This window comes from Linepithema humile, chromosome 6 (genome assembly GCF_040581485.1).
Source record: "Linepithema humile isolate Giens D197 chromosome 6, Lhum_UNIL_v1.0, whole genome shotgun sequence".
In the NCBI taxonomy this organism is placed as follows: Eukaryota; Metazoa; Arthropoda; class Insecta; order Hymenoptera; family Formicidae; genus Linepithema; species Linepithema humile.
The window spans coordinates 24658512-24684832 of NC_090133.1; the positions used below are offsets into that span (position 1 = coordinate 24658512).

Sequence of the window (26321 nt, forward strand, 5' to 3'; positions counted from 1 at the left end):
CTGACACATAACATATACAATAATTTAACCTACATATATACAAGAATTTAATTAACAATCTTTTTCATTATTTGAATATGTTCGCTTTCCGCATTGTAGAGTTACTTTTTATTTGTAACAGTTGTGTGCGTTTGATTTGGATATATCTTTGGATTAGATATATAAAAACATATTAATAGTAAAATATAAAGTTTTAATTAATTGATGGAACAGGATCGTGTCAAAATTAAAGTCAATACTGCGATACAAAAACAAAGAGAAAACTTTCAACACACACATTATAAAATTTTCCATATTTAGACAAATATATAAACAAATTGATGCAATTTTGTTTTAGTGTGTACTTTACACTACAAATTTGATGTGCTTTGAAAGACTGAAAATTACATTATAATCTAATATATTTTATTAAAAGATAAAGAAATACAATTAATATTTAAAAATAAAGTATCACTAATAAAAATTATGTGATAATTAATTATAATTTATAATTAATCTATATTTAATCTATGATTAAATGTCCATGTCAAGGAAAAATTTTTATATAACCTCTCTGTAAGAATCAAAGGTAATTTTACGAAAATGAGCAGTTCATTAAAAATCAAAAAAATACAAAATTGAAAAATAAATGGCAGCGTTCTGGCGATATCTTAATAGAAAATCGACTTTGCCAGAGTTAATCCCTAAATAAGAAAAAAGAACACACGGTATTGTCTTGCTTAATATTAACTAACTAATACAAACATAGATAAAATTATAAAAACATAGATAAAATTATATATGTTGTGCGAATAGCTATATGTATTTGATTGGAATAAATTTTAACCGAATCGGATGTTCAACTCTTAGTATTATATCCATCGGGAGTTGGAGATCTTTCAAATAATCGATGGGTTCGAAATAAAAGTTGTGGACCAATGGGGCTATCAAAGCCTTCAATTCGAACATGGCAAATCGTTGACCTATTATTTATAAAAACATTAGAAATTGTTTATATACCAAGATATTTATATTTTATACATTACCTATACAATTGCGTGATCCTGCGCTAAAAGGTATATAAGAAAAAGGATGACGATTTTGACAATTTTCTGGTAAAAATCTATCTGGATCAAAAACGTCTGGGTTTGGCCAAAAATTAGGATCTCTTTGAACATTTTTTATAGAGATATGTAATATTGCTCCAGAAGGCACCATATATGATTCTGAAAATACCATAGAACAAAGCATGTAATTAATTGGAATAATAATAAATTTTTTTAATAACAAGATAGATATTTATTTATCAATTATCTTTAAACATGAGTTTTTTCATACAGTAAGTAAGTCACTAATTTTGTCAATTAATACATTTGTTACAAAAAAAAACGCTTATTATGAAAATACTAAATTTACAAAATTTATTCTTGCAATATTAGTACTCAGAATATTATGTAGCCAACCACAAAATGTCAAAAATCTCTTACAAAAAGAGTTTATTACAAGTTAATGTTAAAACATCAAGCAATTAGATTAAATGTTATGTATAATAACGTTTTTATTTATAATTAAAAATAAAAATATATGTATTAAAAATATAATTACACAAATATTAATTTGTATAATAAAAAATTAATTACTCACGTAACTTTACATCTTCTGATATAACTCGCGTTATTATAGGAACACTAGGATATAATCTCAACGATTCTTTCAAACATCTTTCCAAATAGGGCATATTGTTTAATGCTGACATAGTAAGTTTTCCATCATTTTCTTTCATTACTGCATTGACTTCACTCCTGACACGATCCTGCGTTATTGAACAGATTTTTGACTGTTCTATTTGCTTTGCATTCGCGTATTGTAGTTAAGTAAATCAAATAAACACACAATATAGAATGTATGCTTTTTTATATAAAAAATAATCTTATTTCATTATAATAGCAAATTACTTTTGTATATATTTTTTTACGTGGTATTTCTCTATTTGTTTGAATATTATTTAGAAGAAACGCAAAGAAGATTAAATTTACATCATTAAGTTTATTTAATAAAATTTATGTGTTTACTGTTTAAATTAACAATTTATATAAAATATACTTGTATATCTTTATGCTCAGCTAATAACAATATGGCGAAGGTCATACCCATTGCTACAGTATCGTGACCCTATAACAGAAAAAAATTAATTTTATTTATTTCTGTCTTACGTACGAATTATGTAGAAATATAGATGGACTCAACGAATAAAAGGCAAATTAAAATATTGTTATATGTAAATTAAAAATTATTTTTAAAGAAGTAATGATAAAATGTGTAAATATGAAGTATTCCGATAATTTTCTATAACACAAATTTTTTAAATAAAAAATGCCAATAAAATACAGATTTTTACCTCAAACATAAAAGTATCAACTTCTTCTCTGATGTCCAAATCATTTAACTCGTTATTGTAGTGTGCCGCTATGAGAAGGTCCAACATTGCTAATCGTTTTTTCCGATCTGAGACATATAAAACATACTCGAGAAAAAATGGTATAATGATAACATATAAATGATAGCATATGTAATTTTATATGATCATATAAAATATTACGTGTTGTCGGATCTTTTCATAACTAATTATATATATTTACATTTCACCATATTATACCATTTTTTTCTCGGGTATATGCATGTATTTACGACAATATAGATAATTTTTATTTGTGTGTGTGTGTGTGTGTGTGTGTGTGTGTGTGTGTGTGTGTGTGTGTTTGTGTGTGTGTGTTATATGTATATACATACTTCCTATTACTTCTTCGTCATTGTTTATTGAATCATTTTCAAATTGTTTCAAATATCGCCTATTCGTACTTTCATGATATTGTTTTCTTTCAGCAATAATCTGCAAGAAAAGAATTTAGATCAGCTCATCTTTTACTTACTGTACTACTATGTACTGCCAACATACAAATTCAATATTATAATTTTGTTTATATATCTTACATACTTATTACTAAAATTTTATTTAAAGAAAAAGTCTGTACCAAATTTTAATAATGCGATTTTTACTTACTTTTTCGGTAAAACCGTGCAATATTTTTAAACACTTAGCTTGCATTCTACCCATTGACGAGAAAGAAAATATCATATCAGGATAATACCACGGTCTCAACACTCTATATACATAATTATGTAACATGAAACACATGAAATGAACAAAAAAATAGTTATTTTATATTTTAAATTAAAATTGTATAATTATATAATTTATGCTAAAATATTTTTATTAAATATCAATTGTCGAAACATTATATTTTTTTTCATTTTTAAAAGTGTCTTTATATCTCAATCTTGACGTATATCTACACTTGTGTTTTACACACATTACCTCTTTGTAATAAATTTACCCATCTCATGGACTGCTTCACGATATTGTTGTTGGAATTCACCCACATTCTTCAAAGAAGTTCCCATGGCAGTTTCTATAAATTATTTGCTAAAGTTATATAAATATTTGTTCAATATTTTATTTTAAATATATTAATTAATTATTATTACATAGTTTAAGATAATTTTTTGATATTGTTATACATTACATTATGTATATTTCTAAGCAATCTTCTAATTAAATTTAATAACTAAACACATTTTTCTTTAAAAAATATAAAAATTTACGAGTGTCCAAAAATAATAATTAATAAAATTTATTGTAATTATAATCTATGTTTAATTAATTGAAAATTCTTGTCGAGAAAAATTTCTTTGCAAATATATACTAGCGTACCACATATTGCATTCAATGTATGTTGACTAACAAAAGAGATTAAATCGTTAACAATCAATTCTTCGTTGCCCTTCAAACATTGCGTCATATAATTGCCTTCCTCAATGAAAACATCAACAAATTGCTTTAACATATTGAAATGAAATGCTGGAGTTAGTATCTTTCGCCTTTTATGCCACTTTGCTCCTACACAGAAATAAAATAACACATTTAGCTTTTTATTGCAATAGTTTAATGCACTAATATTTGTCTTTGTATTACTTATAGATTATGTTATTCCGATTTATCTGTGATAAATAATTTAATTAATTATAAAAATAAATTATAATAATATAATTAAAAAATTACATTTTTTTTATATCATATACGATATGTAATATGCAATATAAGTTAAAAATAATGACAATTAATTTTGTTTGAAAATACATTTCTCTGTTTCTTTATTTGTTGATAACAATAAATACAAAAATCCGAAGAATCTTTCTGATCAATCCTATATATATATATATATATATATATATATATATATATATATATATAATATTATTCTATATATATATAATATTGCAATTTAAAATTGTGTTAGAATTATTGCATTACCTTCGCTAGTGAGTAGACCAGTTCTCAACCAAGGATACAAAAACGTGTATATAAATCCTTTCTGTAGATGCTGTTTTGAGTTGCTTAATATTATCTACAATCATAGACAAGATTCTACACTGATATACTGATAAAGTTAAATACTTACTGATATTTGTGTTAAACATAGAGCGCTAAAAAAGTGAAATGTAATGTGTAATAATAGAATAATAGAAATTATTCTGCAATTATTCGGCTACTACATTACACAGTTGCACCTAAAAAGTTACGTTTAATAAACTCTCATTGGCTTAAAAATACATATCCAATTTTAAATAAAAACTGTAATTATCAGCGTTATTAATAAAATTTTAATATTATAATAAAGTTCTACTTGTTTTGTAATATTCTTTTTACCTCTACATCGTCTGGGTGACGAATGCCGATAAATGCCAAATGAAAAAGCCAAAACTTAAAAATAGGATAATATGTGTTCGATAATTTATCGTAATACTTCCTGGTCCACACTGAAATTTTTAATTTATATAAAAGAATTAACAAATTTTGTTTCGTAATTCTTATCAATATAAGCAATTATTTTTATGTATGTGTCGTCTATTAAATAACCAAGAAAAATATTTTTTATTATTTGCATTTTTAGTAAGATTGATACAAGATTGAGAGATAATGATAGAATCACCCCGATTTTTGCGTCATTATTATGTGTATTATTATTTCAAATGTAAGTATGAGAAAAAAATTATGTAGTTACATTGTCAACGCCATTTATTTTCTTATATCGTCAATATATATATTTTATAAATATTTTTTATAAAGCAATCAAATACTACTTAATAACTTAAAAATTATCAAAATTTTACTTGCCTAACGGACGAGCAAATATCTCCAAACCATTGCCGATTATTGGAAGTGATGTGTTTCCAGGTATTCGATTGATATATTGTCCGAATTTTCCATAACGTTGAAAATAATCGTACAGTAATAAAAGAACAAAGCATAATATCAATAAAGTGATGATCATAGTTATCTGTTAAGTGAATAAACTCTTCTTAAATTTTCTTTTATTTCTTTTATTGATTCTTGAATATCAGTACGCACAAGAAATAAGTACCTGTAATATCCATATTATGCCGTGAGTTATCATTTTAATAAATTATTAATGTAAAAAGCTTTATGAAAACTGCATAAAGAGTTATTTAAAAACTAGTTATTTATTCATAAACATCTCTACATAATTTAATATTACCGTGTAATTTATGATATTAAACAAAATATTTCAAGTTATTAAAAAAAATATTGATTAATTTTTTTATTTCTAAGATTAATTTTGGTTTATAAATAAACGATAGAAATACTGTCAAAAAATGATATTTATTTTAATCAGATAAAATATACCTTTCAAACATTTCAATATTTCTTTCCAAAGTCACAATAAATTCTGTTAGAAGATACACTTCCGAAATACATAAAAGATACATTTGAAGATACACTCACCTATTTATCGCTCTAAACAAGACGCTTGTCGTCAAATGCAATCAAGTGTCTTTTCCTGAATCTGAATAGACATCGTTCAAAGAGGATCACAAAATATATTCTAAACACGTTTGTAGAAATTTCCACTTAAAATATTATGCTTTATTTATAAAACAAAATCTTGTAAATCTTTGAACGCCAGATGAAAATTTCTTGACGCTCAATCAAATGACTTCGATCTGCATCATATCATCACAGCAGTTTTATATAGCACAGTGCAGTCAGCTATTTGCAACTTTGGGGGGAGCAGTAGGCGTGCATCGAGAAATCCGGCCGAAAGTTGCAAATAGCTGACAGCAATGATGTAGCACATTCATTGTTATCATATTTCTGCAATGACGGCATGAACAACGATTTACAATTAGTATAAAAAAACCTCTTATGCGTTTAGATAACACGTGCACTTTAGATATATCTGTTATGTAAAACGTTTTTATCATCGATAGTTTATAGTTATTTATAATGAAAATTTTATTTATATTAAGCCACACAAGCGCGTACAATGCACGTGCCATTTTTTCTTGATATAATAATTTACATTCTTATTTTCTTCAAAACACTTCCGCTCTTTGTATAATAATAAAGGTTACAAGCTGTTAAACAGTGTCAGATGTACAAATTGTCAAACACAATCATCTCAATGACAATCACTCGATGACATGCTCAACGCGAATCAACGGCACTCAAAAAAATATTTCGCTGATGTAGTTAGATTTCTAGATATCGCAACAAGAATGGATCGCTATTTTTCGTATCTGTGAAAACATTGTTTGTCACATATAGAATTTATAGCAGTAATGTTCTAGCAATAGCTTCTGAAAAATTTAGGTACCATTGCTAAATGTTATTCATTGCATGATCTAACACGTGATTGATCTTATATAGATAGGCGCTTTAGAAAAACTTTCTTTTTAAAGTTCACAAACAATACAGATATATATTCTGTTTCTGTCATCTAAACTGATTGAGTAATTACATATGCAATATCACAACAGTTGCTAATCATTTATCTGTTTTAATTAATTTTTTACACCTAGAAAATTTTAGCTATTATTGCAAGATCATTTTTTTGAGTGGGAACAACGCGGAAAAGAGTAATAATAAAAACATGCGTTGCGCCTTTTATTGTATTTTACGGTGTATTCTTACCGAGTAATAAAGTATGTTCTCTACATCCTGACATCAATCTATAAAATAACTACACACCTTACGGTTTATTTACCCCAGAACTCCTCAAAAGTAAATAATAAAATTAAAAAACTATCAAAATATAACATTTATTTCATCTTTTTACAATATACGCAAAAGTAATTTTTACACTATAGTTACGCTCTTTTCATTATTGCTCTAACGTGCGTCATCAAATGTTGAAGCACGCTAATTTTTTATATTTGGGTTCAAACAAACAAAGATATCATTCAGCGTGGATTAACCATACATTTATTATTGATTTAAATTTATAATAAGTACGTTATAATAAATATGTCTTATTAAATTAAGAAGTGTTTTCAAGCACTAATTGAAGTGAAGAAGCAAGTAACATATTGTACTAAATAAAATATATAATAAAATATTCATATTATCCATAACCACAAATGTTTATAACACATATGACAACTGAGTTAATAATTCTTTTAATGATGTAACAAATTATTTGTTTACCTTTTTAAAATTTTAATTAGTTTTAAATGGCTGCATTTTCGATTGGAATAAATTTTACACGAATTGGATGTACAACTCGAGTTATTAAATCTAATCGGAATCGAAAATTTTTCAAATAATCAACAGGTTCCAAGTAAAAGTTATGCAGCAAAGGAGCTATTATAGCCTTTAATTCAAACATGGCGAATCGCTGACCTATAAATATCCATAAAAATATTAAAAATGATTTACATATTAAGAAATTAATACTTTAAATATTACCTATACAATTTCTTGGTCCTGCGCTAAAAGGTAAATAAGAAAAAGGATGACGATTTTGAGAATTTTCTGGTAAAAATCGATCTGGATCAAAAACGTCTGGATTTGGCCATAAATCGGGATGTCTGTGAATAGTTTTAATGGGAACATATAATGATGTTCCTGAAGGCACAATATATGATTCTGAAAAAATCGCGAAACAAAGTACAATTTATTAGAATAATTAAAAGAGATGTTTAGTTTGTCAAGTAAACATTTCTATATAAATTATTCTTTTAAAAAAGTTTTTTTTTCACAATTCAATACAATAAATTACTAATTCCTTGAAATAATATTTTCGTTGAAAACAAGTTAATATGGAACACAAACTAGCTGATTTATCAATATGAGCATATCTTTTTTTATAGATTTATAAAAATATACAGGGTGATCCACATTACTCTTTACGGCTCAATCTCGGAAATGATGCAATTGATTTTCAAAGTTTAATCTTGAACTGAATGAGACTGGTCTTTAAACTGAAATGGAAGTTAATCTCCCAATCCAAGATTGCAGGGATAGGGATTAATATTAAAATTTTTCATGGAAATCCTTATACAAAATTACATTTTCAAATTCTATAAAAGAAAATATCTCAATTTTATCCAAAATATTTTTGTGAGATATTTCTTCGAAAAAATATAACACTTAAAAATTTTGACTCATAGATATTAAAAGCGATCAGGAATAAACACACGAAATCAAAATCACGAAACTTTACTATGACTTATTCAATTTATTAAATGTATAAAATGTTCACCACAGACTTGTAAATATTTATTTATCCGAGTTAAAGTATTTTTAATATTTTATAGCATTTTGAGAGTCATCGAACCACTTAGCGCATGCGTCGCTAATCTTCTTGAAATGCTATTAAATATTAAAAATACTTTACTAATTCAAAAAAATAAATGTTTACAAGTCCATAATGAACATTTTTAACATTTAATAAATTGAATAAGTTAGAATGGAGTGTTGATTTTGATTTCATTATAACTATTCCTAAGCGTTTCAAGTAGTTACTTGAACCAAAACTTTAAACCGTCATATTTTTTCAAAGAATTATCTGACAAAAAAATGTTTTCAATAACAAACTTCTTTTCTTTCATAGAATCTGGAAATGTAATTCTAGTTAAAAATTTCTATTTAAAATTTTAATGTTTACCCCCATCCCTGCAACCAGGATTGGAAGACTAACTTCCATTCCAATTGAAAGATTATTCTGACCCATACAATTCAAAGTTTATACTTTTAAAATCGATTGCATAGTTTCCGAGATGTAAAGAAATAACATTTTCCAAATGTACATAATTATGTGGGTCATCCAGGATATCAAAAATATTTTTTATTAATTACTCACGTATCTTTACATCTTCAGACGCAACTCGCACTATGTTAGGAACGCTAGGATACAGTCTCAACGATTCTTTCAAACATCTTTCCAAGTATGGCATATTGTTTAATGCTGTCATAGTAAGTTTTCCATTGTTCTCTAGCATCACTGCATTAACTTCTCTTCTAACACGATCCTACATTATTTAACAAATTTTCACATGTTTTATTTGATTTGCATTTGTCATTAAATTATATATGCGACACACACATAATATAAAAAAAATATATATTCTTTTATATTTAATTATATATTTTATATTTAATTTGATATATTTAAATACATAACAACTATTTTTTATTACAAATTAAAACAGAATACTTTTGCATATATTTATTTATTACACTAATAATCTTAACTATTTTTTAAATATTATCAGAAAACACTGACAATGTTAAATACAAACAATATTAATTAAATATTTGGTTAATACCGTTAATAAAGTATTTACTGTGTGTGTTTGAAAATATATAATTAATGTATAATATACCTGAATAGTCTTATGCTCAGCCAATAATAATATTGTGAAGCATGTAGACACTGCTACTGTATCATGACCCTGTTATGCAAAGAAGTTATTTTGTTCATTTTTATGCGTTATGGACAGACGTCATTTATAAAAAGACTTACCAAATAAAAAGAAAATTAAAATATTTTTAATGTTGTTAATTTTTTAAAGTCCTTCTTTTCATATAATTTTTGAATATATTGCGTCCATATTAAACAAATATTTCAAAAAATGAACAATTTTATATCAATGTTATTGACACTTATTATTCGAAAAAATATCATTGTTTATTCTATCACATTTGTACAAAAATTAAAGTAGGAATAATTATTTTATTTAATAGGTTATATATAAATGAGCATTCTTATATAAAATAATTTGTTTTTATCTGAAGTAATTTGATAACGTATTTTGGATTTTTATTGTTGCACATATATTTGTTATATTATTATTTAATACAGTCAAATCTGGCATTGAGGCTGGGCCGGTCTTTGTTGAATTTTTTGTTTTCCCACCATGTCATCATAAAAAAAATATTTGGGAACTCTCGCATAAATCAACAATTGCATTGTAACTACGTCAGGTTTCACTAGGTTTTACTTATAGATGTATACGTATGACGAGAATGTGGAAGTGTATTTCACACATGTGTCACGATACAACCAAATCGATGTATGAATAAATATTTAAGCCGGCTCCAATGCAAGAGTATAATCTCAATTCTCCTTTCTTACTTATACTGGAGTAGTGGGAACACACGTTTTTGGTCAATTATTTACCCCTACAGACATGTACTAACCCTAATGCCAGGGTGGACTGTATATGTAAATAATTTCAGATTATCCTTTTTTTTTACCTCAAACATGAAGGTATCAACTTCTTCTCTGATGTCCAAATCACTCATCTTATTATTATAGGACGCCGCTATCAAAAGATCCAACATAGCTAATCGTTTTCTTCTTACTGAGAAAGATTACACTACTTTAGTTTAATATATGTTGTATTTAATTTATTGAATTGAACAGAAATTTCCTTCGAATTTTTGACAAAATTCTATGTGCAAAATCTAAAGGAAAATTTTCGGATTAATCCAACACACACACGCGCGCGCGCGAATATGGTAAGAAAACTTACACATCCTGTAACACGCAGCGTACATATGTACGCATGCAAGTACACATATTTATACTTTTATATACATATGTGTGTAAAGTCATACCTCCTATTATATCTTCATCGTCGTTTACTGAATCATTTTGAAATTGCTTCAAATATTGTCCGTCAGTGCTTTTATGAAATTGTTTTTTTTCCGCAATAATCTAAAGAAAAAAAATAGAAATTCTGTTTATCATTTATACTGTCGTACTGCTAAATGTACTGCTGACATACGAATTAGATTGTTTTAATTTTATTAAAATATTAATACGACTATATTTACACAAAAACTCTGTAGAATATTAATAACGCACGATTCTCACTCACTTTTTCGGTGAATCCATGCAATATTTTTAAATTCTTAGCTTGCCTTCTACCCAGTGACGAAAGTGCAAATATCACATCAGGATAAAGCCAGGGTCTTGCGAATCTGTATCCACAATTATATAACGTTATATAAGGGAACAATAGCATTACATTTAAAGTCTAAAGTATGTGAGTTTAAATGATTCTTTAAGTTACACGATAATATTTTTATAAAATTTTTATTTAATCAAAACTTTATATTATATATAAATATTACATATATAACTATTATATTTATATTCAAACATCCTTTTAAAATGACGAATATCTTTAAATGTGTTGTTGCAAATAGTTATACATATTGTTAAGTTGCATTGCATACTTACCTAGCGATGATTATTTGATTGGTTTCATGAACTGCTTTGCGATACTGTTGCTGAAATTCGCCCATATCTTTTATAGATATTCCCATAGCGGTTTCTAAATTGTTAAAGTTATATAAATATTTGTTATGATTTTTATTTCAATCGTAATAAGTTATATAATATATTTGTTTAATGATTAGTATTATATAATTTAAGATAATTTTTCGATTATGTCGAAATAATTTTGCAGAAACGATTTTTTGTAAATATATACTGACGTACCACATATTGTATTCAACGTATGATGACTAATAAAAGAAAGTAAATCATTAACAATCAATTCTTTATTGTCTTTCAAGCATTGTGACATATGATTACCCTCTACGATCAAAATATTAACAAATTGTTTCAAAATATTAAAATGAAATGCTGGTGTTAGCATCTTTCTTCTTTCATGCCATTTTGTTCCTGTGATAGAAATAAGATAACATCCTTTTTTATCGCAATAACACTTGAAATTACTATATTTGATTCAATACTTGCCTTTCAAATTAAGTAATTAAAATTTATATTTAAAGTAAAATATTTTACTAAGTTTGACTAAAAAATTACTTTTCTTTCATATTTTCTATTTTTAATGACAAAGTATATTATAAAATTATGACAATAATTAGTCTTGCGTTGAGATTAATTTTTAATTTTTTATAATTATGTGTGCTTAAATACAGAATTTAGAGTGCAGAATTTATATAAACATAAAAAAATAAAGAATACCGTTTTTATATATTTTTGATTTGAAATATTTTACAGATTAAGAATTAGAATTATGTTAAAGCCATTATGTTACCATCACTAGTAAGTAGGCCAGTTCCCAACCAAGGCTGTATAAATGTGTATATAAACCCTTTTCCGGTATGCTCTTTCGAGTTGCTTAATATTGTCTACAACCATATAAAAGATTATACATAATAATATCAAATAATAATTTAAAAAGTGCAGAAATGGAATGTAATTTGTGTGTTAACCTACTACGGTATAATTGTTATTACATGGTTATGTATATCTAAGAAAATGTTAAATAATGTTAATAATTTTTGGAAAAATTCTTATTTGTATTAAGCGGTTAGAGCACAATTCCAAATACAAATTGTAAATTTTGGTATTATTTATCATTTATAAAAATTGAATATAATAATAATTGATTGTTTGTACAATTTATTTTAAATATATTTTTTACGTTTTCTTTGCATGTTAATTTTTTATAAAAGTTCTGGCGTTAATCACGTTTCCCACTAAACCTGTATCCTATATATAAGGTGTCCCATAAGAAGTTGCTGAAACTATTAAATAATTAGTGCACATTATTGCAGATTATAAATGCACATAAGGAAAAAAATTATAAATGCACATACAAGAAAAGTAAAATATTCTGTAATAGAAGATATTTTGTAATTTTTTTACATAAAAACTAAAGACAATCGAGAATATTTTTATTAATTAAATAAACATTTATTAAAAAATGTCATACTTTGCTTATTTTTATGGTATATGTTTTTGAAATGCACACCGTCAGAATTATAACAAAAATTAAGTAGTTTTTGGAATCCTTTATGTAACATGAGTTAATGTTATAGTTTCTAAAAACGACTTGATTTTTTTTGTAGTTTTGTCGGCGCGCACTTCAAAAATGTGATTAATGATATTTGTCATTTTTTATAAACGTGTATTTAATGATAAAATATTGTCTTTAGTTTATATATAACAAAAATTTGATTTATATGTAAATAATACTGCGAAGTGTTCTCTGTTAAAAAATAGTTTATTTTTTTTGTTTCTTATATGCATTTAAAAATAATAGCTAATTAGTTTTGGATATCCCACCTTTTTTTAGGACACCCTTTATATATCTTACAATATCCGATACTAAATGCACTGTACCAATGGCACATTTCTGAAATTATTTTATGGTGAAAATATCAAAATGTCGAGGCTATATAGCTTTGAGATGTACACTACTCACAATAGTTAAGGAATCAAGAAAAATTGCTCAAAAAAAGCAAAGTTTTGTAACTATGAAAAATCGTTGTATTTTAATTTCAAGAAAAACATTTTGAAACTTGAAACTTCTTCTTTCAAACACCTTTTGCGGATTTTAATTATATATTTTTTTTTATATAAAACAGTATAATGATAAAGTTTGATTCATTAAAATAAAATTTTTAATATACGACTTTGCTACGTTACACCTGGCGTAAAAAAATTTGTAGAGAATTTCTGTTACTAGCGGGATCTTTAATTTGAGCGGGTGGATCGCTATGTGATTTTTTTGAGGATACAATAAAAATTGGCGATTTTTCTTGATTCCTTAATCATAATGAGTTGTGTGTTTGCGCGCGCGTGCGTGCGCGCGTGTGTGTGTACATGTGTATATATTTACATATACAAATTATATGGATACCTTAATACTCTTCTATTCTTATATTGTTTGAACAAACACTAATATATACATAATTAAAGAAATAAACGATTAAAAGAAATTAATATTTTAAAGAAAATTTTAAAATAATAATAAAGATTGCTTATCTTTAAATATTTCTTTTACCTCTACGTCATCAGGATGACCAACAAAAACAGCTGCACTATGAAAAACCCATATCTTAGCAACAGGATAATAAATATTCATGTATTTTTCCAGAGTCTTTAATTGCTGTTCTGGAAATTCAAATTTAAGAAAATAGTAACTAATTTTCTTTAAATTTATGTAGTTATTAAAGAGTTACAATCAATTATTTCTATACATGCGCGCTACTAATTAACTGTAGAATAAGTGTTATCTCATTTTATCTGTATAACTTCTGATACAAGTATCATTAATCATAATACAATCATTGTTCCGAATTTTTGCGTCATAATTTTTTATATTTAAGTGTGAGAATTGAAAATAAAAATATACAATGATAAAAAATAGTAAATATTATTGCATAAAAAATAAAAGTAAATCTAATTGAATAAAATGTTGTGCAATCAAATCATTTATACTTGATATTTTACTAAGAAACATTTTTTACACAATATTTATATGCTATTCAGTAATCTGCAAATGTACATAATTTTACTTGCCTAATGATCTGGTGTACCATAAAAAAGAATTGCCGAGTAATAAAAGCGACGGTGCTCCTGGTATTTTATCGATAAGTTGCCAAAATCTTCCATAGTGAATAAGGTAATGGCACAGTAATATGAGAACGATGCATAATAGCAATGAAATAATAATCATTTTTTGTTGAACAAACTACAGTTTTCTTAATTTTCCTTTTATCTCTATTGTGGGTTCCTTAATTGCTCTTAAATGTCAATACGTTATATAATACTTAAAAACATTATATAATACTTATTATGTTATATTATACTTAAAAAAGATAAATGATTTAATAATTTTTAAACCCTTTTGGCACGGCGGACATGCACCACGTAGTGTTTATCTGACAGTCGACAGAAACTCGGTGCGAGAGGAGTTATTGCTACGCGGATACTTTTGTGTAATACGTGTCTTCTAATAATGTATTATTGATTTGTATAAAATTTTCTATTTGTTGCTGTTGGAGGTTGTCGACTATAGTCAACGCTCGTATCAAAGAGGTTAACGTGAAAAAATACATATATTAAATTACATAAATAGTATATTTAAAATTTTCGAGATCTCTTCAACAATATATAATGCATTCCCATTCGCGATTAACACTTTGCACTCTGCTCTTGTAAATTAAATATAAAAATTGTACATAATTTTTAAAAATATAAAGAAAAGATTAACAACTTGCATTGTGTTACTGCAATTTTGCAATTTTCCTTATATTGTAGCTTTTTTTAGTAGGATTATATTTAAAATCATTTATCTTGTAATAAATATATTTATAACAAATTGTTATGTAATTTATGAATTGTAAGAACAAATAATATTTTTCATAAAAAATATATTATTGTATCAAATAAATATCTTACAATCGAATAAAAATGTCATTTTTCGAATGGATACAAATAATTTATATAAAATATACATTTTAACTATGCATGAATTATGTTTTACAAAAAGATTAAAAACTTTTTTGTTGATACCCAAGTACAATGATATAACTAATACTCTAATGTTAGGTATTATTGTTAGTATAAATAAGAATGTAGAGTTTACCTTATTAAGAATTATTTTATTACGTTATTTTTCTAAACAGCTCAGCGTAAAAGATGCTGCTTTATTTCTAAGTAAGCTTGTAAATCTTTCAATATTAATTCTTTGCCCCAACAATCATATACACAACTTTTAATATTTTTGCAACAATCTCAATGTAGCGACTTAAACACTGTCACTGCTATCAAGTTTCTCTTTCACGTCAATACAAGACAGATCATATATACGTAGCATTTGGTACATTCAATAAAAAAACATATTCTGAACATATATCCAATATAACGTTTATTAAGTTACATAAAAAGTATATGCAAAATTAGATATATTTACATACCCATGAATATTTCTAACAAGAAAAAAGCACGAAGTATTAATCGAATGGATATGTATTATGTATCGTTGGAAAGATTTCACCAAGTAGAGTCCATTTGTGCGACAGTGATTGGCGAGACTTGTGTCTCGCTGACTTGGCACTTCTCGTGAACGCTGTGCGCAATATAAGTCATGCAAAAATAGTATAAAAAAATCTCTAGTAAAACCAATTGCGTATGTTTTGATTAATATATTTTCCTGTAATGCATGCTATTAGCACAGTTCAGAAGTTGGTATACTTACGGCCGGCCTCTCCTCTCCGGAGAACCGAGCAGTTGAACGCCGAGAAGTGCTGTAGCGCTGCCTACCGCTGCCTATTGCTGCGAGCCAGATGGAACACCAAATCTTTTTTCTTCTCCGTTTTGTTTTTCTTCCAATTTTTTCGTATCATTTTGAACTTAATAATAAACTAGATTATTGAGAATATATACAACTTCTATTGCGCACAGCGTCCTCTAGAACCGCTATTTAAGAAATATTGCACAAGTGGACTATATTCTCGAAATTTTTAGAACAACATTATAATACATTCCCATTCACAATTAACACTTTATGCACTGTTCTTACAAATTCAATATAAAAGTTGTACATAATTATAAATATGTATATTAAAAAAAAATATTAACAAGTTGCATTGTGTTACTATATTCTCTGTAAGAAAAGATTTCATTACAACAAATAAATCTTAAAATAATCTCATAATTGTATATGTATAAATAACATTCTTTGAAGCGCGACATAACTTAATAAATTATTCAAAACATATATCTTGCAAAAATTTATCTAAAATAAAAAAATTGAAGCTTTTACAATGTAATGTATGTAATGTTACAATATTATGTATTTATTATTAGTACAAATAGCAATGTACTAGCTTATTTTACTAACTCTCACAATACTGATGAATTCGGTAATCGCACAGAATACGACACATGAGTAAATTCGGACTGATACTGTTTTCACTTGTATCAATATTTTAAAATAAGTTTTTTTACTATTAGGATGACTAATTTTTTACTCCTAAGATTAGTTCTGGCATAAATAAACGATAGAAATATTATTTAAAAATGACATTTATTTTAATGAGATAAAATAGCTTTTAAACATTTTAATATTTCTTTCAAAAATTACAATAAACTCTGTTAGAAGAAACACTTTCGAGATATACTAATTGTAAGATACGTTTCGAGATACACTCACCTATTTATCGCTCCAAACAAGTAACGCTTGTCGTAAAGTGCTGAATAGTCAAGTAAGTGTCTTTTTCTGGATTTGACTAGATCTAGACATCGTTCAAAAAATATAAAGAAATATATTCTTAACACGTTTGTAGAAATTTCCGCTTTAATTATTATGTCTTATTTATAAAACAAAATCTTGTAAATCTTTGAACACTAGATGAAAATTTCTTGACCCTCAAACAAATGATTTTGATCTGCATTATCATACAGCAGTTTTATATAGCACTATTATCATATTTTTGCAATGACGGCATAAATAACAATTTACAATTAGTACGAAAAAAATCTCTTATGCGTTTAGATAACACGTGTACTTTAGATCTATCTGTTATGTAAAACGTTTTATCATCGTTTTTATCATCGATAGTTACTTATGATGAAGTTTTTATTTATATTAAGCCACACAAGCGCATGCAATGCACGTGTCATTTTTTTTCGTTATAATAATTTACATTTTTATTTTTTTCAAAACACTTCTCTGTGTATAATAATAAAGGTTACAAGCTGTTAAACAGTGTCAGACGTACAAATTGTCAAACGCAATCGTCTCGATGACAATCGCTCAATGACATGTCTAACGCGAATCATCGGAGCAACGCTGGAAAGAGGCCTTAAAAGCAAATAACAAAAATAAAAACCTATCAAAATATAACATTTATTTCATTTCTTTACAATATACAAAAAAGTGGTTTTTACATTATAGTTACGCTCTTCTCAATATAAGGCACTATAAACGTGAGTATTTTCGTGTCTGCGCCATTTTCGCTCCATTCCACCACTCCTTGCCCTCTCGCCCTTTTAGCTTCTTAGCTCGCCCTCGCTAAGCTAAGAAGTTTATGGTAATTAGGCGAGAGGGCAAGGAGTGGGGGAATGGAGCGAAAATGGCGCAGACGTGAGAATACCTACATATTTAGTGCTCTACTCATTATTGCTCTAACGCGCGTCATCAAGTGTTGAAGGACGCTAATTTTTTATATTTGGGTTCAAACAGACACAGATATCATTCAGCGTGGATTAACCATACATTTATTATTGATTTGAATTTATAATAAGTACGTTATAATTAGGGCGCGGATGTTTGTGCACGATCCTGTGTCGCGCGCAGAGAACCGCTGCGTGCGAGTGAGTCGAGTATTCGCTAAGGTAGCATTTCTCGAGAAGACCCGATTGTCAATTCATCCGAATTCAATACATCTATCTCACTCGCACGCAGCGGTTCTCTGCGCGCGACACGGGATCGTGCACGAACATCCGCGCCCTAGTTATAATAAATATATCTTATCAAATAAAGAAGTGTTTTCAAGCACTAATTGAAGTGAAGAAGCAAGTAACATATTGTACTAAATAAAATATATAATAAAATATTCATATTATCCATAACCACAAATGTTTATAACACATATGACAACTGAGTTAATAATTCTTTTAATGATGTAACAAATTATTTGTTTACTTTTTTAAAATTTTAATTAGTTTTAAATGGCTGCATTTTCGATTGGAATAAATTTTGCACGAATTGGATGTACAACTCGAGTTAATAAATCTAACCGGAATCGAAAATCTTTCAAATAATCAACAGGTTCCAAGTAAAAGTTATGCACCAAAGGAGCTATTGTAGCCTTTAACTCGAACATGGCAAATCGCTGACCTATTAACATTCAAACATTTCTAAAAACATTAGAACTCGTTTACATATTAAGAAATTAATATTTCAAATATTACCTATACAATTTCGTGATCCTGCGCTAAAAGGTAAATAAGAAAAAGGATGACGATTTTGACAATTTTCTGGTAAAAATCTGTCTGGATCAAACACGTCTGGATTTGGCCATAAATCGGGATGTCTGTGAATGGTTTTAATAGGAACATATAATAATGTTCCAGAAGGCACAATATATGATTCTGAAAGAATCATGAAACAAAGTGCAATTTATTAGAATAAATTACAAAGAGATGTTTAGTTTGTAAAATAAACATTTCTATATAAATTATTGTTTTAAATAAAAGTTTTTTTTTCATACAATAAATTACTAATTCCTTAAAATAATATTTACGTTGGAAACAATTCAATATGAAATCACAAACTAGCTGATTTATCAATATGAGCATATCTTCTTTTAAAGATTTATAAAAATATACAGGGTGATCCACATAATTCTTTATGACTCGATCTCGGAAATGATGCAATTTGATTTCAAAAGTTTAATCTTGAACTGAATGAGACTGGTCTTTAAACTGAAATGGAAGTTAATCTCCCAATCCAAGGTTGCAGGGATAGGGGATAATATTAAAATTTTTCATGGAAATTCTTATACAAAATTACATTTTCAAATTCTATAAAAAAAAATAACTCAGTTTTATCCAAAATATTTTTGTTAGATATTTCTTCGAAAAAATATAACGATTAAAAATTTTGGCTCATAGTTATTAAAAGCGATCAGGAATAATCATAAAAAATCAAAATCACGACATTTTACTATGACTTATTAATTTATTGAATGTTCAAAATATTCACCACAGACTTGTAAATATATATTTATCCGAGTTAATAAAGTATTTTTAATATTTGATAGCATTTCGAGAGTCACCAAACTACTTAGCGCATGCGTCGCTTATCTTCTTGAAATGCTATTAAATATTAAAAATACTTTACTAATTCAAAAAAATAAATGTTTACAAGTCCATAATGAACATTTTTAACATTTAATAAATAAAATAAGTCAGAATGGAGTGTTGATTTTGATTTCATTATAACTATTCCCAAGCGTTTCAAGTAGTTACTTGAACCAAAACTTTAATCCGTCATATTTTTTCAAAGAATTATCTGACAAAAAAATGTTTTCAATAACAACTTCTTTTCTTTCATAGAATCTGGAAATGTAATTCCAGTTAAAAATTTCTATTTAAAATTTTAATGTTTACCCCCATCCCTGCAACCGGGATTGGGAGACTAACTTCCTTTCTAATTGAAAGATCATTCAGACCTATACAATTCAAAGTTTATACTTTTAAAATCGATTGCATAGTTGCCGAGATGTAAAGAAATAACATTTTCCAAATGTACATAATTATGTGGATCATCCAGGATATCAAAAATATTTTTTATTAATTACTCACGTATCTTTACATCTTCAGACGCAACTCGCACTATGTTAGGAACGCTAGGATACAGTCTCAACGATTCTTTCAAACATCTTTCCAAGTATGGCATATTGTTTAATGCTGTCATAGTAAGTTTTCCATTGTTCTCTAGCATCACTGCATTAACTTCTCTTCTGACACGATCCTACATTATTTAACAAATTTTTACATGTTTTATTTGATTTGCATTTGTCATTAAATTATATATGCGACACACACATAGTATAAAAAAAACATATATCTTTTTATATTTAATTTGATGTATTTAAACACATAACAATCTTATTTTATTACAAATTAAAGCAGAATACTTTTGCATATTTATTTATTACACTAATAATCTTAACGATTTTTTAAATATTATCAGAAAACACAAATAATATTGATTAAATATTTAGTCAATACTGTTAATAAAGTATTTATTGTGTGTGTTTAAAAATATATCATTTATGTATAATATACCTGAATATTCTTATGCTCAGCCAATAATAATATCGTGAAGCATATAGACATTGCTACTGTATCGTGACCCTGTTATGCAAAGAAGATATGTTGTTTATTTCTGTGCGTTATGTACAGACGACATTTATAAAAAGACTTACCAAATAAAACGCAAATTAAAATATTTTTAATATTGTTAACTTTTTAAAGTCCTTCTTTTCATATAATTTTTGAATATATTGCGTCCATATCGAACAAATATTTCAAAAAATGAACAATTCTATATCAATCTTATTGACAATTATCATTCAGAAAAATATCATCGTTGTTTATTCTATCATATTTGTACAAAAATTAAAGTAGGAATGATTATTTTATTTAATAAGTCATATATAAATAAGCATTCTTATATAAAATAATTTGTTTTTGTCTGAAGTAATTTGACAACATATTTAGAATTTTCATTGTTACACATATATTTGTTATATTATTACTTAATACAGTCTAATCTGGCATTGAAGCTGGGCTTGTCTTTGTTGAATTTTTTGTTTTCCCACCATGTCATCATAAAAAAAATATTTGGTGAATCTCGCATAAATCAACAATTGCATTGCAACTACGTCAGGCTTCACTAGGTTTTACTTAAAGATGTATACGTATGACGAGAATGTAGAAGTGTATTTCACACATGTGTCACGATACAACCAAATCGATGTATAAATAAGTATTTAAGCCGGCTCCAATGCAAGAGTATAATCTCAATTCTCTTCCGTTACTTAAGTATACTGGAGCAGTAAGGACACACATTTTTGGTAAATTATTTACCCTTACAGATTCGTTACTAACCCTAATACCAGAGTGGACTGTATATGTAAATGATTTCAGATATTTACCTCAAACATGAAGGTATCAACTTCTTCTCTGATGTCCAAATCACTCATCTTATTGTTATAGGACGCCGCTATCAAAAGATCCAACAAAGCTAATCGCTTTCTTCTTGCTGAAAAAGATTACACTACTTTAGTTTAATATATGTTGTATTTAATTTATTGAATTGAACAGAAATTTTCTTCGAATTTTTGACAAAATTCTATGTGCAAAATCTAAAGGAAAATTTTCGGATTAATCCAACACACACACGCGCGCGCGATTATGGTAAGAAAACTTACACATCCTGTAACACGCAGCGCACATATGTACGCATACAAGTACACATATTTATACTTTTATATACATATGTGTGTAAGGTCATACCTCCTATTATATCTTCATCGTCGTTTACTGAATCATTGTGAAATTGCTTCAAATATTGTCCGTCTGTGCTTTTATGAAATTGTTTTCTTTCCGCAATAATCTAAAAAAAAAATAATAGAAATTCTGATTATCATTTATACTGTCGTACTGCTAAATGTACTGCTGACATACGAATTAGATTGTTTTAATTTTACTAAAGTATTATTATGACTATATTTACACAAAAATTCTGTAAAATATTAATAACGCACGATTCTCACTCACTTTCTCGGTGAATCCATGCAATATTTTTAAATTCTTAGCCTGCCTTCTACCCAGTGACGAAAGTGCAAATATCACATCAGGATAAAGCCAGGGTCTTGCTAATCTGTGTCCACAATTATATAACGTTATATAAGGGAACAATAGCATTACATTTAAAGTCTGTGTGTGAGTTTAAATGATTCTTTAAGTTACACGATAATATTTTTATAAAACATTAATCAAAACTTTATATTATATATAAATATTACATATATAACTATTATATTTATATTCAAACATCCTCTTAAAATGACGAATATCTTTAAATGTGTTGTTGCAAATAGTTATACATTTTGTTAAGTTGCATTGCATACTTACCTAGCGACGATTATTTGATTGGTTTCATGAACTGCTTCGCGATACTGTTGCTGAAATTCGCCCATATCTTTCATAGAAATTCCCATAGCGGTTTCTAAATTGTTAAAGTTATATAAATATTTATTATGATTTTTATTTCAATCGTAATAAGTTATATAATATATTTGTTTAATGATTCGTATTATATAATTTAAGATAATTTTTTGATTATGTCGAAATAATTTTGCAGAAACGATTTTTTGTAAATATATACTGACGTACCACATATTGTATTCAACGTATGATGACTAATAAAAGAAAGTAAATCATTAACAATCAATTCTTTATTGTCTTTCAAGCATTGTGACATATGATTACCCTCCTCGATCAAAATATTAACAAATTGTTTCAAAATATTAAAATGAAATGCTGGTGTTAGCATCTTTCTTCTTTCATGCCATTTTGTTCCTGTAATAGAAATAAGATAACATCCTTTTTTATCGCAATAACACTTGAAATTACTATATTGGATTCAATACTTGCCTTACAAATTTAGTAATTAAAATTTATATTTGAAGTAAAATATTTTACTAAGTTTGACTAAAAAATTACTTTTCTTCCATATTATTCGATTTATATGACAAAGTATATTATATAATTATGACAATAATTAGTCTTGCGTTGAGATTATTTTTTAATTTTTTATAATTATGTGTACTTTAATACAGAATTTAGAGTACAGAATTATATAAACATAATTTAACATAATACAGAATTTATATAAACATAAAAAAATAAAGGATACCGTTTTTATACATTTCCGATTCGAAATATTCTACATATTAGAAATAAGAATTATGTTAAATTCATTATGTTACCATCACTAATAAGTAGGCCAGTTCCCAACCAAGGCTGCATCATTGTGTATATAAACCCTTTTCCAATATGCTCTTTCGGGTTGCTTAATATTGTCTACAACCATATAAAGGATTATATATAATAGTAATAAATAATAATATTTTAATTGAAAATTGCAAAAATGGAATGTAATTTGTGTGTTAACCTGCTACAGTATAATTGTTATTACACAGTTATGTCTAAGAGAATGTTTTAACAAACGTTAATTTTTCTTTGAAGAATTCTTATTTGTATTAAGCTGTAAATACAAATTATAAAAATACAAATTATAAAAATCGGTATTATTTATCATTTATAAAAATTTAATATAATAATAATCGATTTTTATTTGTTCAATTTATTTTAAATATATTTTTTACGTTTTCCTAAAATTAGCTTTTCCTCGCATATTAATTTTTTATAAAAGTTCTGGCGTTAATCACGTTTCCCACCAAACCTGTATCCTATATACGAGGTGTTCCATGGGAAGTTGCTGAAACTATTAAATTATTATTGCACATTATTGCGAATTATAAATAGGGAAAAATAGGCACATAGGGAAAAAAATTATAAATGCACATTCAAGAAAAGTAAAATATCTTCCAATAGAAGATATTTTGTAATTTTATTTACATATAAACTAAAGACGATCGGAAATATTTTTATAAATTAAATAAACATTTATTAAAAAATGTCATATTTTGCTCATTTTTATAGTATATGTTTCTGAAATGAATTATAACAAAAATTAAGTCGCTTTTGGAATCTTTTATGTAACATGAGTTACAGTTATAGTTTCTAAAAGCGACATGAGTTTTATTGTAATTCTGTCGGCGCGCACTTCAAAAATGTGATTAATGATATTTGTTATTTTTTATAAACGTGTATTTAATGATAAAAATATTGTTTTTAGTTTATATATAACAAATATTTGATTTATATGTAAATAAAACTGCAAAGTGTCCTCTGTTACAAAATATTTTATTTTTTTTGTTTCTTATATGCATTTAAAAATGACAGTTAATTAGTTTTGGATATCCCACTTTCTGTGGGACACTCTTTATATATCTTTCAACATTCGATACGAAATGAACTGTACTAATTGCACATTTCTGAAATTATTTTATGGTGAAAATTGTAAAGCAAAGTATTGTAACTCTGCGAAAAATCGTTGTATTTTAATTTCAAGAAAAACATTTTGAAACTTGAAACTTCTTTTTTCGTACACCTCTTGCGATTTTTAATTATCCTTTTTTTTTTATAAAACAGTATAATGATAAAGTTTGATTCATTAAAATTCACATAAAATTTTTAATATACGATTTTGCTACGTTACACCTAACGTAAAAAAATTTGTAGAGAATTTCTGTTACTAGGCTGTTATTTTGGTTACGGGATCTTTAATTTGAGCGGATGAATCGCTAAGTGATTTTTTTCAGGATACAATAAAAATTGGCGATTTTTCTTGATTCCTTATTTATAATGAATTTGGTGTGTGCGCGTGCGTGCATGCGTGCGTGCGTGCGTGCGTGTGTGTATGTATGTATATATTTACATATACATATATGTATGGATAACTTAATACTTTTCTATTCTTATATTGTTCGAACAAACACTAATATATAATTATTAAATATTAAAGAAATAAACGATTAGAAGTAAATAATATTTTTAATAAAATTTTAATATAATAATAAAGATTGCTTATCTTTAAATATTTCTTTTACCTCTACATCATCAGGATGACCAGCCATAACAATTGCAATATGAATAGACCATATTTTAGCAATAGGATAATAAATATTAACGTATTTTTCCAGAGTCTTCAATTGCTCTTCTGGAAATTCAAATTTAAGAAAATGGTAAATAATTTCCTTAAATTTACGTAATTATTAAAGAGCTACAATCAATTATTTCTATACATGTGCGCTACTGATTAACTATAGAATAAGTGTTATCCCCTTTTTATCTCTGTATAACTTCTGATACAAGTATCATTGATCATAATATAATACAATATCATTATTCTGAATTTTTGCGTCATAATTTTTTATATTTAAGTGTGAGAATTGAAAATAAAAATATACAATGATCAAAAATAATAAATATTATTGCATAAAAAATAAAAATAAATCTAATTAAATATTATAGCTTTTAAATATATATATTATTACAGTTGATAATTTTACGATTATCGTTATATTTATATGTTATCGATAAAATGTTGTGCAATCAAATCATCTTTACTGTTCATATCTTTGTGTCTTACTAAGAAACATTTTTTACATAATATTTATATGCTATTCATTAATCTGCAAATGTACATAATTCTACTTGCCTAATGAACCGGTGCACCATAAAAGAGTATTGCCGAGTAATATGAGCGGCGGTGGTCCTGGTATTTGATCGATAAGTTGCCAAAATCTTCCATGATGAATAAGGTAATGGCACAGTAAAATGAGAAAGATGCATAAGAGCAGTGAAATAATAATCATTTTTTGTTGAACAAACTACAGTTTTCTTAATTTTCCTTTTATCTCTTTTGTGGGTTCCTTAATTGCTCCTAAATGTCAATACGTTATATAATATTTAAAAACGTTATATAATACTTATTATGTT

The 26321-nt window shown here is 26.5% G+C and overlaps 2 protein-coding genes across 3 annotated transcripts; both read right to left on the reverse strand.

The window, feature by feature from the left end:
- Window positions 1-556: 556 nt before the first annotated feature.
- Window positions 557-15895, reverse strand: LOC105676932 (cytochrome P450 4c3-like). Its single transcript, XM_067358123.1, has 24 exons — window positions 15760-15895; window positions 14691-14914; window positions 14173-14282; window positions 12418-12511; window positions 11853-12038; window positions 11592-11685; window positions 11227-11329; window positions 10964-11063; window positions 10601-10707; window positions 9727-9795; window positions 9204-9372; window positions 7808-7987; window positions 7573-7741; window positions 4748-4907; window positions 4352-4445; window positions 3752-3937; window positions 3356-3449; window positions 3041-3143; window positions 2770-2869; window positions 2378-2490; window positions 2083-2151; window positions 1624-1792; window positions 1026-1205; window positions 557-962 (listed from the first exon to the last, which is right to left on the reverse strand). Exons 2-24 carry the CDS (start codon window positions 14845-14847, stop codon window positions 796-798), a joined length of 2973 nt encoding a protein of 990 aa, XP_067214224.1. The 5' UTR covers window positions 14848-14914; window positions 15760-15895; the 3' UTR covers window positions 557-795.
- Window positions 15896-18706: 2811 nt separating this feature from the next.
- Window positions 18707-26321, reverse strand: LOC105676933 (cytochrome P450 4C1-like). Of its 2 annotated transcripts, XM_067357535.1 has the most exons (8): window positions 23088-26321; window positions 22470-22920; window positions 22206-22305; window positions 21845-21951; window positions 20973-21041; window positions 20487-20655; window positions 19092-19271; window positions 18707-19017 (listed from the first exon to the last, which is right to left on the reverse strand). In XM_067357535.1, the coding sequence occupies exons 2-8, from the start codon at window positions 22614-22616 to the stop codon at window positions 18845-18847; spliced, it is 945 nt and encodes a 314-aa protein (XP_067213636.1). In that variant the 5' UTR covers window positions 22617-22920; window positions 23088-26321; the 3' UTR covers window positions 18707-18844. The 2 variants fall into 2 exon arrangements, with proteins under 2 accessions (XP_067213636.1, XP_067213635.1); XM_067357534.1 differs by lacking the exon at window positions 23088-26321 and having other exon boundaries at window positions 22470-23033.